We start from the raw sequence: 18,038 nt of genomic DNA, 5'->3' as shown, positions 1-18,038 counted from the left end.
TGGCCGTGTGAGGGTTTCACAAGAAAAAGCACCGTGTAAAGGACATGTTTCCAGACACACACAGGTGGCTGTGTGTGTGTTTGTGTGCAGCCAAACAGGAAAGGGTGCATTGTATCTGCATCGCTTTCTCTTAGAAGTCTTGGTGCTTTTTTAAACTAAAATCTTGAGGGGTGGGGGGGGGGAAGTGCCCTCATAATGTTTCGGAGGAGAAGGAGAACTTGGTTTGATGGCACAGACACAGAATTTTAAATCTAGCTCCGAGCTTCAGAGACCATCTAAGCAATGCTGTAATTTTGCACATGGGAAACTGAGAGAGACCTGGGGGTTTGAGGGGCTCCCCCTAGGGCCCATCGTGAGTTGGCAGAACAAGGAATGACGCTGAGTGGTTACGGAGGACACGTGATGTGTACAGGGACCAACTTCCCTTGTCGACGGGGACTGAGGGGAGGACTTCAGTGCGAAAGCCAGCGAAACCCCTGGCAGACCAGGGCTGTTGGCTACCCTAGCTCAGAAATCTCTGTCCACACTCCTCAGAGGCCCAGAGGGGAAACGGGTCATGTCCAGAGTCACATGGAGAGACACAGGGGCAGAGCTGGAAGTGCATCCCCGGAACCTGAGTCTCCACCTGGACTTTCTTTGTTGGGGTTGAAATCAGCAGGCAGCCCATCCTCAGAAGGCAGCCGTTCCCAGCCACCGCCCAGGCATCTGGGGACACCATGGCCCTTCTCTCCTCACATTGCCTGGGTCGTCCCTTCAGAGCTGCCCTTTCCAGGTAAGGAAACATGACAGGGAGGAGAAAACACCAAAAGGTGCCAACAGGATGCAAAGCCCATGATGGCTGGCAGGGCTCACAGACAGGGAGCTTTGCAGGGAAAGTGTAACTCATGGTGAGCCAGGAGGAGCCTCGGAAATCACCCCTGGCTGACAGCAGACAAGGAATGAGGAAAAGGGCAGCCTGTGCTATCAAATGGCAGGAGAAACGAGGCCTGCAGGACACCTACTATGTGCCAAGCACTCTGCCAGGTGCTTTACATGCCAGATCTCACTGATATTCATGACAACCCCAGGGGATGCGATCATTTCCTTTTGGGTGATGAGAAAGCTAAGACATGGAGAGGTGAAGTGACGTGCTGAAGGTCACCAAGATTGGAGCTGAGCCTGGCAAGCTGAGTGAAATGGTCCAGGGCGGTTATGGGAAAGGGTTGAGCAGAGGTGCAGGTCTGGGGTCAGCAAAATGGGTTCTCGGGGTGGGGAAAGTGAGGGAGATAAAGGCTCAGATACCCCCAAATTAAAGTCTGTCTGCCCCCAATGGAGGTCAGGGGCCTGGATCCAAAATTGCCCCCATTCTCCATCCCCCATGGTCCCTATCTTCCCGGTCTCTGCCAGGCACATCACTTTCCTCTGAACACCTGACCTTTTCAGGAGAGAGTGGCTGGAGGCCACCCGGCACTGGCCTGAACCCCCCTCAGCTCCCAGGTGTAAGCACATTCTAAGACACAGACTCAGGCATAACACAGAGGGTAGTTCTCACCCCTGGAGCATTTAAATATTCGTTGCCCAGGTCACACCCCCCAGACCAATCCACGCAGAATTGGGGAGTACCTCCAAAGTGTCAGTGTTTTTAACAATCCCTGGGCGATTCCAGGTGCAGAGAGCACTGACAGCTAGTAGCTTAAAGGCTCAGATCTGCTTGCATTTCAGTAAAAAGGCCTCTGGGTACCTGAGAGTCTTGGTTTGCTGGGCCCTGTGTTACCTGGGAAGGGTTCTGATCCATAAGGGCCACCGTGGTCCCCGGGGATGGCTCCGGGAGGCCAAACTGCACAGGAAGACCTTCCTGGAAAGTCACAGAAATTCAACGTTAGTTCCTTCCGTGAGCTGAACAGGGCGGAAAACTTCTGGAGAGGGAAAGAGAAGCGAGGACTTTTCATACCCCTTAGGCTTTTTTCAATTGTTACTTTTAATTGTGGTAAAATATACATAAAATGTACCATTTGAACCACTTTTAAGTGTACAGTTCAGTGGCATTAAGTACATTCACACCGTTATGCACCCATCACCACCACCCCTCTCTAGATGTTTTCTCATCTTGCAAAGCTAAAACTCTACACGCATTAAACAACAAGTCCTCCTGCCCCAGCCCCTGGCAACCACCATATACTTTCTGTCTCTATGAATTTGATCCTCTAAGTATCTCATATGAGTGGAATTACACAGCTATTGTGACTGGCTTGTTTCACTTAGCATAATGTCCTCAAGGTTCATCCATGTGGTAGCATGTGTCAGAATTCCCTTCCTTTTCATGGCTGAATAATATTCCATCGTATGGATACATGACATTTTGTTTACTCCTTCATCCATGGATGGACATTTGGGTTGCTCCACCTTTTGGCTTTTGTAAATAAAGCTGATATGAACATGGGTGTGCAAATATCTCTTGAAGACCTTGCTTTCAGTTCTTTTGGATAGATACCCAGAAGTGGAATTGCTGAATCATACAGTAATTCTATTTTTAATGTTTGAGAAAACATTATACTGTTTTCCATAGCAGCTGTACTATTTTATGTTCCCACCAGCTATGCATAAGGGTTCCAATTTCTCTGCATCCTCACCTACACTTGTTATTTTCTGGTTTGTTTGCTTTTAATAGTAACCATTCTAATGGGGTAAAGAAGTATCTCAAAGAGTTTTGATTTGCATTTCCCTGAATTAGTAATGTTGAGCATCTTTTCATGTGCTTATTAGCCATTCGTGTATCTTCCTTAGAGAAATATCTATTCAGGTCCTTTGCCCATTTTTTAAACAAGTGTTTGTTTGTTTGTTTGTTTGTTTGTCTGTCTGTCTGTCTATCATCACCCCTTAGCCTTTGTATGAGAAGGAAGGTCACAGACCAACATTCCAAAAACATCCTGTTTCTGTTCAACCTGCATGGTTGTCACAAATCATGGTGAGAACTTTATCAGGAACTGATAATTCAGCCCAAACTTTTCTAACATTTACTGAGTACCTAGTAGGTGCTGGGCTGTGTGCTGGGCACTGGAGGAAGCATGCATAAACTATGGATAATATTAGTTGCCATATAAAAATAACCAGCTCCAGACAGCACTATGCACAAAGATGTTCACCACAGTGTTGTTTATATAATAATAGCTTCATCACAGAAATCACCCAGATGTCCAAAGGAGAGCTGGGACAGAAAAAGACATCGCCACTGAAATGCATGGTGACTGCGAGTTGTAAATAGAGTGAGGAAATGTGAATAACATAATGCTGGGAGGAAAACAGCAGATGGCAAAATTGGGTACACAGAAGGATCCGAAATCTGTAGAGAAGACAAGATACGGAAAGATGACTGGTATCAAATACAGAAAGTGGTACCAGTGGCTGCCTCTGAGTGGTGGGGCTAAGGAGATTGTATTTTCAGCAGTTGACTCTGATATTCACTTCCCAGATTTTTAATAAAGAACATGTATGACTTTGATCATCAGAATAAGTGAATTAGTCTGGGGAAGATATGATAGCTGTGACCACCTATTGAATGCCTAAGAGATTAGGCACTTTCTATCGAACTTCATTCAATACTTAAAACAGCCTCTTTAGGCAGTGTGGTGAAAACAACTATAAAAATACCCCCCCTCCCATTCTCTCCCGATCCCTGTATCCACTCTCTGTACAGCGATATTGCAGTTTCTCCCATCAAGAAGTGGAACCTTGATGTGACCAACTGAATACAGCAGAAGTAGCACTGCCAGTTCCAAGTCTCGACCCTGCACGTGTCTGCTCGCTCTCCTGGAACCCTGCCAGGGCCACGAGAACAGCCTGGGCTAACCTGATGGAAGACTGGACATTCCTGGAGCACAGACGAGTCACCCTAGCTCATGGCCAGCTGACTCCCAGACACAATGGAGAGACCACGGCCAGCCAAGACCATCAGAGCCATCTACTTGACTTGCATCTGACCACAGGCAGAAGAAGTCTCCCAGCCAAGACCCAAAGAGCCTCCCAGGTAACCCAGAGGCTGAGAAGTAATCACAAAAGGTTATTGTTAAAGCCGCTGCGGTTGGGGTAGTTTATTAGGTAGCATTATTGTGGTGAATGGTAACTGATGCAGGAGTATTGTTATTTCTATTTTACATGTGAAGAAATCGAGGATCAGAGAAGGTGAGAGACTCTCCTAGGACCACACAGCCAATCAGTGACAGAGAGTCAAACTGCAGGTCTTATCGGTGTCATTTCTTTGAGGTGTATCCATGTTGATGCTTTCATGTTTATTGCTGTGTGAGCTCCAACCAAAGAAATGACCATAATTTCAATATCCCTTACATATTGAAAAATAATATGGTCATTTCTAATACTTTGCCATTAGCACTTGGAGTCAGTGGGGTCCCCTTCGGGGAGGATGGAGGGGGCAGCCATCTGGGGTGCTGGCAATGTTCTACTTTTCACCTTCAAGGTAGATGCATGAGTTCCTTTGTTTGAAGAAATCCATTGCATTGCGTGCACACTTCTGATATATGCTCTTTTCTCGTATACGTGTTATATTTCAGTGTAAACTTTTTTCTTTTTAATGAGAAAAGAAGGGCTGGCAGGAACAAGCCTGTCTGTGTTTCCTGGTTCGTACACATAGTTTCTTCAGGATGCCTCAGAAATGGGGAATTACATCTTTCACGTTGTTAAATATTCCAACATCATGATCCAAAGTGCAAAGCCACTGTTTTCACCCAAAACCACAGCATGTGGGGTTTTCCAGGTCGAGGAAGATGCAATCTCAGAGGAGGAATTAGCTTAGGTGAAGTGGGCAGGAGAAACAGGTCATCCCAAAGAAAGGACAGCTATGAGAGAAAGGCCTGGGGAGCCCCAAGTTTCCTGGTGTACCTGGTATACAGGGTGCAGGGGCCATAGCTGAAGGTTGGGAAGCCAAGAGAAATGGGGGGACCAGGCCTGGAGTTAGGGTTTTGTTCAGTGGTGGGCCAAACAGGGTGAAGCCAAAGGTTACCGGAGGACCGGACCCCAACCTTGTCTGGCCTCATACCCTCTGCTGAGCCCTGGTGAAGACCTCGCTCCCGCCCAGCCATACCTCGCGGTATCTCTCCAGCGTGGAGACGAAGGTCCGCTGGTAGAAAAGCAGCTGCAAACGCTCGTGAGTATAATTGTGGCACAGCTCCTCGAAGGTGGCGGCCCGCTCTTTGCCCTGGTGCCGGGGGTTTTGAAAGCCTGGAGAGTCCACCACCATGATGGAGGCCATGGAGAGGTGATGGGAGGAGAAGGATCTGGGAAGAGAGGGGTAAGCCCCCAAGATAACATGGACTCTTAGAGCCCCGCTGGCCCAAGCCGCCCACTCCCCCATCACAGAGATGGAGAAATCAAAGCAGCATGCTGGGTGGGTTGGGGGATCTACTTTCAAAACTAGGCTCCCCACATCAGGCTGTGTGACCTGTGGTAAGTTAATTCACCTCTCTGAGCATGGATTCCCCCAATTGTCAAATGATGGTAGGGATGGTAGGGTGAACCCAGAGGCTGCAGTTAAATCGAAGGAGTTAGAGTATGGCAAGCGCCTCCCGTGGATACAGCAGGCCTTCCAGAAATGATCTCTCCACACCAGTCCTGGAGTGGAGAAATGACTTGCTTAAGGTGGCATGGCAAATTGCCTATACAGTTAATATTAGAGCCTCCTTTTCTTTCTTAAGAGACACATGGCAATACAAAAACAATTTTGTTCGGTGCCTCAGTTCACCAAGTACTTTTAAGCCGTCACCTCCTCGGGTCCTCTTGAATCTATCGGGGTGGACAGAGGAGGGATTATTCACATCAAAATGCAGGAGTTAAGGGACTTGGGAGACAGTCACAAGTGGGCTTCAACACTTGCTCGGCAACGGAGGGGCTGTGTGTCTTGGGGGAACTGCCCAATCTCTGAGGCAGCCATGAAAGGGTTAATGATGGAGCCGAACTCAGAGAGCTGCTGGGAGGGTTGGATGTGATAAGGCACCGGTTGTCCTGAACACAAGTTTGGCTACATGGGAAGAGCTCAGTAAACACTATCTGCTCATCAGCTCCAAGTCAAGTCATCTTCAATCTAGTTGTGGAGGGCCCCCAGCTCAGCTCCAAGTCAAGTAGTTGTTTCAATCTAGTTGCGAAGGGTGCAGCTCACTGGCTTATGTGGGGATCAAACCAGCAGCCCTGGTTAGAGCGCAGCAGCACTGCGCTCTAACTAGCTGAGCCAACTGGCCGCCCCTATCTGCTCTTATTATCATTAGCATGATCGGCCTCGTACGCTTTGAAGGGCCCTTTGTGTGAACCCTGGCTCTCCTCTGTTACTTGCCAAGGTTTTCCATCTATCTGTACAATGGGGCCAGTGAGATCAACCGCTCCATCGTCATGTGTGAAGATCAAGTCAGTGAATGCTCGGAAAGTCAGACGCCTACTAGGTGCTCGTGAATGGTGGTCGTGGGTATTATTATCACCAACGCACGTATTTTACAGATGTGGCTCCAAGCACGAAACCCTGAAGGAACGGCCTTCCGCAGGCCAAGGCAGCTTCCTCTGTCAGCAGTTCATTTCCACCCCCAGTTCGCCTTCCTCTTAAGTGCACACCATCCCCTGTGGTTTCTAGATAACGTGTCTCTGGTCTCAGATGGTAATTACTCCAGCAGCAAGAGAGGGAGTGGATTCTATGTCCTGGTGACATTGGAGAACCCCGGCTGCTCTGTTGCTATGCACCAGCCTCATCCCCTTCACAGGATGTCGGGAGCCTAATTATGCTTCCTGCTTTCCCAGAGGAGGGAGGGGCTTGCTGGGGTTCTGGATACACCCCGCTAAAATTGCCTAAAGCTTTCCAAGGCCCGGGCTCAGAGCTCACTCATTATGAGAAAACAGAGGCTCCAATGCCTACAGCCCTATAGACACATTTCAGAGATGCATCCTGACCCACTCTGAAATTCTTCCTGGGTTGCTCCCCATTGCCAGCAGAAAATTTTAGAAAAATAAATGGGGGAGAGCAAGTTGGTGGGTTATTCAAGGAAACCTGAAGGTGTGAGAGGGGAGTACGGCATTGTGTATGCATCCCGGCTCCACCTCTCTGCCTTAGTCGCCTCATCTGTACAATGGGCAGATGTGAGTATTAAACGATGCAGGTGAGTTAAACAATTAGGGCAGGCCCTGGCCCTTAGTCGGTGTCCCCAAATTGTTAGCTTTTATTGTTGGTATTTCATGATCACGATTAGGAAGAGTTATTTCATTACATTATCTCTTTTAATCCTTGCAATGACTCTGGGGGGTAGAGCTATTGTACAAATGCAGAAGGGGAGATCAGAGAGGTGAATTGATTTGCCAATGTCACAAAGTCAGTGGGTGGCCAAGGTGGAATTTCAATCCAGCACTCTGCGGCTAAAAAAAAAACCAAACCGCCACTCTCCAGCTCAAAAAAACCCCCACTCTGCTAAACTGCCCCATGCTTGGGCCTGTTCATGCATCTGCAGAGGCAGTTACCTGTTGATGAGTGAGACCACGGCAGCAAAGAGCTCTTGGTACAGGCCGGAGGCCATCCCCTCCACACACTCCACGCCCGTCATCTTGAGCCCTGGAGTGGGAGAGAGAAAAGGGTTGGCATCTTGTGGTCAGGACCATGACTGAGAAATCACCCCAGAGGCATCACAGTTGCCTTAGACAGTCCCCCTCCCTCACACACATCCCCCCCCCCAGAATTGCATACCCATGTTCTTAGGACCAAGTTCAAGTGTCTTATCAGGACCTCAGCATAACCTGGCCCTACCTCCTCTCCAATGTGCTCTCCTGCTTATCCCTCAGAGCTCATCCCAATGTCACCTCCTCAGGGAAGCCTGCCTTGACCACCACCCCAATAGGCCAATTCCCAGCTCTACCTTGCTTTTTTTTAAAGTAATTTTTTATTGAGGTATGATTGACATACAGAAAGCTGCACCTACCTATTTAATGTATACATCCTGATGAGTTTGATAAACTCACCATAAACATAACCATCACCTCTAAAAGTTTTCTCCCTCCCTCCCTCTGTGTGGGTATGTGTTTGTGATAAGAACAGTTAACATAGGTCTCCCCTATAAAAATGTTAAGTACACAATGCATCATTGTTAACTATAGGTGCTATGCGGTACAGCAGACTGACTCATCTACCGATCGTCTCATCCATCTAATTATTCCTCTGCTCCCCAGGATTTATTTATTCATCCTGCATAAGTAAACTATGGACCCTCTGATCAGTATCTCCCATTTTCCCCTCCCTCTAGCCCCTGGTTGCTATCGTTCTACTTTCTGCATCTATGAGTTTGACAACTTTAGATTTCTGATATTAGTGGGATCACATAGTATATTATTCAAATGTGCCATTTGCTACAATGTGGGTGAACTTCAAGATCATTATTATGCTACGTGAAATAAACCAGACACAGAAGGACAAATTTACCCTGTTTTTATAGCACTGACCACAGCATATTGTTGCTTGTGTGGTTATTTTATTAACCTGTGTCTCCCCCGTCACACAGGGGTGCCCTGAGAATTGCAACGGTCTGGGTTTGTTGGCTGCCGAGTGTCCAGTGCCTGACACATAGTAGGTTCTCCGCAAATGCTTGTTGTTTCCTCCTTCTGGAGGGAAATTTGGCTATTTTATATCAGAAGCCATAAAATGTTCGTATACTTGGACTTAGTAATTTCCCTCTCAGGCTTTTGTTCTAATGAAATATTCAGAGAAACAAAGATTTCTGGAACCGTGTTTTCCCAATTGTTGATTACACTGGCAAAAATCATTTTTTCGAAACAACTTGAATAGCCAATGATAGCTAATAGGTTAGATAATTGGTAATCCATCCCTACAAAAGAATGCTTATAATCAGGTATAGAAGAATATTGCATTAGATGGAAAAATGCCTACCTATAATGTTAGGAGGACATTGTAAAAAAGCTTACAAAACTGCTATTACAATTGTGGTCTCAATTTTGTTTAAACACACACACACTTTCTGGTACCATTACAATAACCAGCTTTGATTAGGGTGCACTGGACAAAGAGGAGTGAGGATATGGGGTGGGATAAGGGTGTCAGATCACAAACCCCGACCCTTAGGTTTTGGTTCCACCCACAGAATTGGAAACACAGTGTCCCAATGTGCAGGCACTCTTGCTTGGAGAAATAGTCCTGCTTGCACATTCCAAGCAGCCAGCTGCAGCCCCAAAGCATTTCCCATCCCTCCTTTATTTCCACCCCCAACCTGGGCCGTTGCTAGGCAACTTCCAGCCTCCCAGCATCTCTCCTAAACCTGCTGGTCCCCTGCCTGCTTAACATCTACCCTGGAGACCTCAGCCTGAGAGGCTGGCTTAGCCTCATAAAGCAGTGTGTGTACGTGTGTGTGTGCGCACACATGTGCGTGTGTGCAGTATCTGTGCCCATGTGCATGCTTTGAGTGGTTGGGCACATGTGTGCACAAGTCTGTGCATGTGTGTGTGTGTGTGGGGGGTGTCAGAGAGGAGGTGTAACCATAAGCAGACAACAGCTCACACCTGGACCTAGAAGAAAAAATAAAAGGCCAGTGGAGCCCAAGTGACATTAGCCTTCAAGCTGATGTCCCTAGAAAGATGGAGCAGTTCTGAGGACCCAAGGGGCCTCTACGAGGTTGGGCACCAAAACCACAATTCAAAACAATGCTCCCCACTAATCCCAGACTCCAGGGTCTGCAGGACAGCTGCTCTTAGAGTTCTCAGAGACCCCTGGCTTCCAAGAGGTTCCTCCTCCCTCACCTTCTGCAGCCAAAGCGTCTAGCTCAGCGGACCCCACTTTGGCAAGCATAGCACAAAGCCCTCCTGCTCTTCTCCCACATCCATTCAAAGTATCCCTGTTCTTCCTGCTGCTCAGGCCAAAATCCTAGATGCCACCCTGGTCTAGGTGGTGTCTAGGCCTCACTTTGCCCCAGGACCCAAGCTGTCATCGGTTTGTAAACTAGGCCTCGCACACATGTACCTTGTTTATCTCCACTGCCTCTTCCCTTGTCCAAACACCGACATCTCTCCCGGTGACTTTTATAAGGTTCCTAAATGCTCTCCTGTCTGCCACTTGTTCCCCAAGCTTTCTCTAGGGCAGCGGTTCTCAACCTGTGGGTCGCGACCCCTTTGGGGGTCGAACGACCCTTTCACAGGGGTCGCCAGGTACTTGTATGTGGGCGTATCTGCATGTGGGCCTGGAGACGGATAGAGGAGCGGTGTCTCGGTTCCTAAGACCATCAAAAATCTGTGTTTTCTAACGGTCTTAGGCGACCCCTGTGAAAGGTTGAGAACCGCTGCTCTAGGGCATGCTTCGTGAAGAACAAGTCAAACCATGCTATTTCCCTGCTCATGCCCTTCCCTGGCTTCTCACCGGTTTGAGAATAAGAAACCCTGATTGGGCCGGTCGACTGGCTCAGTTGGTTAAGAGAGCAAGCTCTGAGCAACAGGGTCGCCAGTTCGATTCCCACATGGGCCAGTCAGCTGCACCCCAGCTGAGCTGCTGCTGAGTTGCCAACAGGTAGCAGGATGGCTCAGCTGGTGAGAGCATGTGCTCCTAACAACAAGGTTGCTGGTTCGACTCCTGCATGGGTTGTTGGGCTGCGCCCCCTGCAACTAAGATTGAACACGGCACCTTGAGCTGAGCAGCTCTGAGCTACCAACTAGACTTGGAGCTGAGCTAAATGCACCCTCCAAAACTAAGATTAAAGGACAACAACTTGGCTGTTCCCCTTCCCCAATTCTTCAACACTGTTCCCTTTCCCCAATTCCCCAATAAAAACATTAAATTAAAAAAATCTTAAAAAAAAAAAAGAAACCCTGGTTTACTGACTCGTGCGTGAGCTGACCCCTGGCCTTGCTCACTGTTCTCCTCGCTGCTCCAGCATCTTGGCCCATCTATGTTTCTACAGTGTCCTGTCTCCATAGCACAGGGCCCCATCCTGGCTTTCAGCAGCCATCAGAGAGACCACCGGAGACAGCTACTATTTGACCATAAGCACTGTGCACGGAGGAGCCAAGTCCGTGTTCATTTCTGCCCACAGAGGCTTCCTTTTCACCCAGAAGGTCTGCATATAGTAGCCCCTCATGAAATCCTTGATGAATCGGTGAAAACACGCTGGAATGTCCCCAGGGACTGGCCCAGCGTGGACCCAGCCTACCCAGAGAGGCAGCACTGCAGGTACCTGAGTTGGTCTCCTCATCCGCAAGGCCCCGTCGGCTCGGCCCATGCGTCACTTGCTCAATGATCTGCCGCAGGTGGTGCTTGAAGGTGGCCGTGTTCAGCTCCTCATAGTCACAGCCCAGGGCCTCAGCCGCGTGGTTTGCCCACTCAAACCGCATGAACTGCTTCCGGCCCACTATGTGAGGGACAAAAAGAAGGATGGTGGTGAGGTCCTAGGCATGGGGTGGGTGGGCATCCAAGAAGACCTGGGAGAACTCGCCACCTTCCACCTTCAGCAGGAGACTGAACAACTGCCCAGGCCTGGGCCCCTAGTGGATGGCCACTGGGCAGGGCTCAGGTTTCTCAAGAGACATGTTTATCCTATTTCCTTGCAATTTGCATTATTCATTTTTTGAAAGCAATTAACAATATCATGGTGGACATTCTAAACATGGAATTGGGGAATGGTTAGTAAAAGTATGATTTTTACTATTCACTTATCTATCCATCCACCCATCCACTACCCCCTGCCACTCACCTACCTATCCAATCAACTACCCACCCAGCCACATAGCCAACCGTGTAATGAGCCATCCATTTATTCACTATGTATTCATGGAGCTGCTACTATGTGACAGGCACTGTGTGTTGGCCACTGGGAAGTCGGTGAGAAGTGAGACAGACAAGGTGCCTGTTCTCATGGAGCTTACAGTCTTTTGAGGGAGAGAGACAATAAACAAGTGAGCAAACAATAAACAAGATAATCGCAGGTGATAAAATTATTAAGTTATTATTTTTCCTTTAACAAGAAAATAAAACAGGGTGGTGAGATCAAGAAAAACTGAGGGAATTGCTATGGATATATAGTATCTGAGAATGTGATAACTTGACATGGGTTATAAAAGGTGAGAGGGAGCTGACCACAGAAAGAACCAGGGAGAGCTCTAGCAGTAGAAGGCCATGCAAAGGCCCTGAGGCACAAATGAGCATGGTGTGGTAGAGAAACGCCCAGAAGGCCAGGTGGCCGGTATGTAAAGAGGGGAGGGGCGTAACCAGAAGAGGCTGAAGAAGCCATGGAACCGCTCTATAGACTCTTACAAGGCCATTTCAGGTCAGCAACAAAGACATTGCACGACATGGACGATGCTTACAGTCAAATGTTAAGTGAAAAGCGAACTAGAAAACCACATCATGGTATGACGTCAACTGTGCATATCACTCTAAACTGCTATAAAAAAATAATAAATATTAACGATCACAACTGGGCCGGGGGATTCTGTATTTTAAAGCTTTTCTACAGTAGTTGCATAGTAATTTTGTGGTCCAAATGCAAAAATAAATGATTTATTAAAACAAATAACAGTGTCATCCTTAAATAATTTTCTCCTATATCTTATCATGCCCACAAATGTGTTTCCTTCTTTGAAATAAGAACAACAACTGCCAACAGAGATTTCACAATCCATCAGCAAGAGATCATGAGGAATCTTGAAGAATCTGCCTGGTTTAAAGCAAAATTGGAGATTGGACAAAAAAACTTTATCTGGGACTTTGACACCGCCCGAGGAGGTGCTCTGGCCCTAGTCACAGAGGAGTCACAAATAGTCCCCGCTTATTGAAGTCCTCCTATTGCCAGGTACTCAGCACTGACCACCGTGAAAATATCATTTTATTATCTGCATCTTACAGGTTGTTCCCCGGGTACCTATGATGAACCTGAGACTCACAGAGGCGACATGCTAATAAAAAAAAGTCCTGTCATTTTCAAAAGTGATGAAGAAGGTGATAATGATGGTGGTGATGACAACAGTGACCACTCATTGACCCCATTTTATTCAACAAGCCATCTTTGTTCATCTCATGACTTTTGGAGTCAGAAAGTCTGTGTTTGAGTTCCTGGTGTGACATGCGGAAACAGCTCAATATTAGTTGTCGTTACTTATCATCCTCATCATCATCATTATTAAATCTTCACAAGAGTCCTAGAAAGCAGTGTGATCGTTCCAATTGTATAAATGAGAAAACTGACTCAAAGCAGTCGCCAGAAACCAGACTGATACTAAGTGGAAGAACTGCTATTATTTCTCCCAAATCAACCCTTCCAATACCCACCTTTAGGAAATTTGCCAGATCCTTGTAACCCTAGATCAGACTTTCTTTTGAACAGACTCTCTTATCTTTTTCATGTAAATAAATACATTGTGCATGGAAATGTTAAAGCGCTATCTTAAATGAGAACCCATTTGTTGGAGGATGTCACTGAGAGCACATGACGGCAGTTGAGCTAGACCCGGGCAATCAGAGACTCCTCACCCACCCCCACTGTCCTTGAATATACCGACTGCCTGCTGTCCTCATATCAGGAGCTGCTTCAAGGACGCAGCCTTGAGAGCATAAGGTGTTGATGAGACCCTCTGGACTGAATATCTGACTGAACCCCATTAAGGCCTCTATATAAACTTTTCAGATTCTGGCAGGCGGGTATGGAGATCGACGTTGTCTTGAGGTCACTCAAGACAAGCCTCCTAGGTAGGTCCCCTTGTTTATTATACCAGCCAGCTACCAATCTGGAGGGGTCTGCCTCTTTCTTCCGCCCCTCGCCCTCCCTGTACTGGGGCCAGTGTGTGACCCAACACCATGATCATTTGTCACAAAGAGAAAGCAGAAATAAATACAATATGAGCACAGAAATATCATTAGAATCTAATTAGGTACGGTTACCTGGGAGCCTGAGGTCTGCTCCCTTTTTGTTAAAAAGGAAAATTAGCATGTATTAGAGGAAGGCATTAAAGGCTATTAGCCCTGAATGAGACTCTCTTCTTCCTGTGCTGGGGGTTGAAAGTGAATTAAATAGGTGGTAACTGACTAGGCAGGCAGGCAATGTCCTCTGACTGGCAGGCAGGCAGTGTCCTCCCCCTCTCCTGCCCCATCACCCCTCCACTGCCTCTCTCTAAAACAGTCTCCCACACTCCACCTGCAGTGACCTTCCTTAGCCTCACAGAGCTAAAAAAAAAATGTCACCAAGGGAATTGACAATGGCTTTTCTGAAAACAGGAGTAGCAAATGGACTTGGCTAGGCTCTCTAAATCCTGCCTGACTTAAGGGGAATATTTCTAAGTGCTCTGAGCACCATCCCGCTGGTGAAGTCCAGGATGCACACAGGGAGCTTTGTGGAAAAATGCACCTTCTACTCCCAGCTCCCCCGAAGGCTGGTCAGTCCACAAAATCCAACCCATGGGTTCCTCTTTGTTTAGTCACAATGTGGCTACACAATGGACTTACACATGCGATCTAGGGATCCTGTACTTCATCTGCAAGCATCACACAGGACATGTGATGGTGAGCTATAGGAAACTCCCTGGCACCCCACCTGGCACCCTCCTCTATCTCACCCACCCAAGAAAACAGAATCACAATGCAAATGCCTGACAGTATTACAAAGGCGACCCTAATATCCTAGCACCAGCCAGCAGCACGTACCGTACACCTGCCCCGTGCCAGGCACTGAGCTGAGCACTGAACACCCCCTGCCTCATTTAACCCTCCCGGCACCCCTGTGAGGTCAGTATTCATATCCCCACTTGACTTAGGAGAAAACAGAGCCTCAGAGAGGGTGACTTTCCAGGGTCATGCAGCTGGTAAGCAGCAGGGGCAGGATGTGAACTCAATCCTCCTGACTCCAGCACTCAGCACCCTAACCATGGCTCTGTGCAAAGGGGCCTTCTCTCATAAGGGGGTATCATTCCAAAGCCAGACTGTAAGTTGGAAAATCAAGTGCCCTTAAAATTACCCTGGAGACTCTCTTACATGACTTATAACACACAGTATGGCAGCACATTTCCACAAGCCCAACACACCGAGCTTTCCCTCCTGTGGAACACCAGTGGAAATTGGTGGCTTGCCTTTCGGCACCATGACCTGTGAAAAAATATCTCATCTAGCCTCACATTCCCCTTTGCAGGTAGGGCTGGATTTATAGAAATGCAATGCATGCATGATGGGACCTCCCACACTTGACTCTGTTCCATATTTTACAATTATTTGCAAACACCAATTAGATTCCTATTCTTAGTGACGCATGGTCTGTGCATCTTCCCATGCCTGGAGGATGCACACCTGAGTGTGCCTACGGTGAGGGGGAGGATGGTTGTGCGGCGTTGGCTGATCTCCCAACTGCCTCGCAGGGTCTGCGGGCTAAGTGTTGTGAAGACTGATTTTATAGTAGAGGCCACTGAGACACAGAAAAGCATACTGCCCTACCCTACGTCACACAGCACGTAAATGACTGAGCTAGAACTTGAATCCAGGTCCCCTGACCCCCAGTGGTATGGGGTTAGGGGCGGCTCTGGTACTTCCATATATCCTATTTTAGACTTAGCTTAAGCGCATGCATGGCTGTATGTAGGTCAAGGCAAAAGGAAACAGGGACAGACTTCTGATAGCAACATGGTGGGGCAGACCTGGGCAACATGGTGGGGCAGACCAGGAGCAGAGCTCACTACTCCACCATGTATCTCCTTGGTCTTTTCTGTGCTTCTTTCTGCTGAGGACATTCTTTCATATAGGCATTTTGCTCATGCACAAGACAGGTTGCAAGAGCTGTGGATAAACATCCCCAGACCTCAACCAGTGACTGAAGGTAACGCCCTCTGGGTGGGATGACTCGGGGCGAGTGCTCTATGCTGCCTCCTAGAGGTTCCCAGCAGGATTGCGCCTCAGGTTCCCATAGTGGTAGCGGGCTTGATTGATAGATAATTCGACCTTTGTGGCTGCTGGTTCCCCACTTCCCTTCCTCACACCCCTCCCAGTGCTGCCTGGGTTCCCCTCCCACATGAACGTCTTGCCCTTGAACTCCTATTTTCAGCAGCTGCACCCATCTAAGGTGTCTAAGGTGCGAAGGCTCAGAGAGGGCTTCAGAAGCTGACTACATTTACCAAAGCTCGGTTTGATTTTTCCCTTCAATTACTGAGGCCAAGAGAAGGTTCTCTGAAAGGAAGCCAAGGTCTCAGCTAGCTGCTCTTTCTTTGCGTTTTGTTTGTTTGTTTGTTTTTGTTTTCCTATTCCTCAGAAGCCATCTGCACATCTGGGGTGAGGCCTGGCTCCAGCTCATGTGCTACCAAGGGCAGGGCTAAGAGTTCGAAACTCTCCCCACGTGGCGGAGGGGCGTGGAGCAGGGCGGAGCGGCCACACAGCTGGGGCTCAGAGGCCCCCAAAGGGGAGCCTCATAGTAGTCATTCCATGGAGTGTTCATCACTCACAGTGGGAAGAAATGAATCCTGTATCATATCAATTTGGTCATTGCCTGGTGAAATAAGTTTCTTTACTGCGAGACCTATCAGAGCCTTTAATGTATATCTTAGGAATCTCCAAACAGGGGAAGCTCTGTTCAGACTTATTTGGCCTCAGAGCATTAGCTGAAAGGGCCCTCAATTCACAAGGTGACCTGGGCAAACTGACTTACCTGGGTCACTTGCCCAAGGTTGGTAAGAGGGAGGCTGGGGTTTGAATAGAGAGAATGAACAAAGGCTAAATGAGAGAGAGAAAAAAAGAAAGGAGCAAGGGAAAGCAATGGACCTGCAGTGTCTGAACGGCTCAAATCCACCTGCGGAGGCAGGTTTTTCCCTTTAAGCTCAATACAAAAAGAAAGAAAGAAAGAAAAATACCATGACTGTTTTTCCCCTGTGCACCATGAGTTCAATTGCTATCAATTACTGTGGCCTCCTGCATTTATTAATAACCAAGTTATTTCTCCTTCCAACAATAGCTGTGCTGTTGCGGAATTACTGAACATTATGTGACTTATTTATAACGTTGGTACATCTGGTTCATATTCCTCACACTGAGGTTTACAATTCCGAGGCCTGTGAGGGAGGGGGCCACCTGCAGGGAAGAGATAAGTCTAAAAAGCTGTAGATGCTACAAAAACTAACTAACTAAATAAATAAATAAGGCAGCACTCCAGAGACAGACGGCCCAAGTTCAAATCCCACCTCTACCACTTAAAATTGTGTGAGGTTGGGCAAGTCGTGTCACCTCTTTTAGCCTCAGTTTCCTCTTCTGTAAAGCGGGACTCTACCTCCATGGGGCTCCTGTGAAGCCTCCTTGAGGTTACGTTAGCCCAGGATCTGCCCATTTGCACAATTACGATCACATTCAGGTTTCTGCCCAGGCACATCTGACAAAGTTCTATTGTTGGGACCATGGCAAATGTGAGCCTCTCAGAGGTCAGAGCTTCACGTCTCTTCCTGCTTCTAATGGCTCCTGCCTGTTTGCACTGCCCCCAGGTGCCATGCAGCCCCACACACCTGGACATTGTTTCACCTGCCTGGTCTGGGAAAAAGTTGCCATGTGCCCCAGGGCCTTGGAACATCTGCATAGCCAGCGCTCCCCGTAAGGTCTGGCCAACAAGCCATCTATAAATTGCTGCTGAGTTGCTCCTAGTCCAACAGGAATCACTGCCCCCACCCTAACAGTTGGGAAGACAGACAGACATAGGCCACTCTCAGTGTCCTGAGGAATAGATGCAGGTGTTCTGCAAAGACAGGGCTTTCTGGATAAACCAGCTGGGGCAGTATCAGACTGAACCCAGCAAAATGGGCTGCTTTCCTGCAGGACTTCTCAGAGCCTTGAATATGCCAACGCACATTGGGGATTTACAAGAAGAGGGAGCCTTGTTTCTTCCCCTTCCTCCTTCCCTCCCTTCTCATCCTTCCCTTCCCTCCTTCTTGCCTCCCTCATTTCTTTCTTTCTTCTCTTTATTCTTCCTTTCCCTTCCTTTCCATCTCCCCTTCTCTCCCTCTCCCTCTCCCTCTCCCTCTCCCTCTCTCTCTCCTCTCCCCTCTCTCTCTCTCTCTCCCTCTCTCTCTCTCCCCTC

General features: G+C 48.0%; 1 protein-coding gene across 1 annotated transcript in view; it reads right to left on the bottom strand.

Moving 5' to 3' along the window:
• The window catches only part of MYO18B (myosin XVIIIB), a 286,118-nt gene that overhangs the window by 191,652 nt on the left and 76,428 nt on the right, over positions 1-18,038 (bottom strand). Inside the window, exons 14-17 of the mRNA XM_019663943.1 lie at positions 11,187-11,360; positions 7,483-7,573; positions 5,075-5,267; positions 1,754-1,834 (exon numbers count right to left, since the gene is read on the bottom strand). Of these exons, the coding sequence (XP_019519488.1) occupies positions 1,754-1,834; positions 5,075-5,267; positions 7,483-7,573; positions 11,187-11,360 (539 nt within the window). The remainder of the gene's footprint in view (positions 1-1,753; positions 1,835-5,074; positions 5,268-7,482; positions 7,574-11,186; positions 11,361-18,038) is intronic.

Source organism: Hipposideros armiger, unplaced genomic scaffold (genome assembly GCF_001890085.2).
Source record: "Hipposideros armiger isolate ML-2016 unplaced genomic scaffold, ASM189008v1 scaffold_411, whole genome shotgun sequence".
NCBI classification, from domain to species: Eukaryota; Metazoa; Chordata; class Mammalia; order Chiroptera; family Hipposideridae; genus Hipposideros; species Hipposideros armiger.
This window is presented reverse-complemented; position numbering and strand designations above follow the sequence as displayed.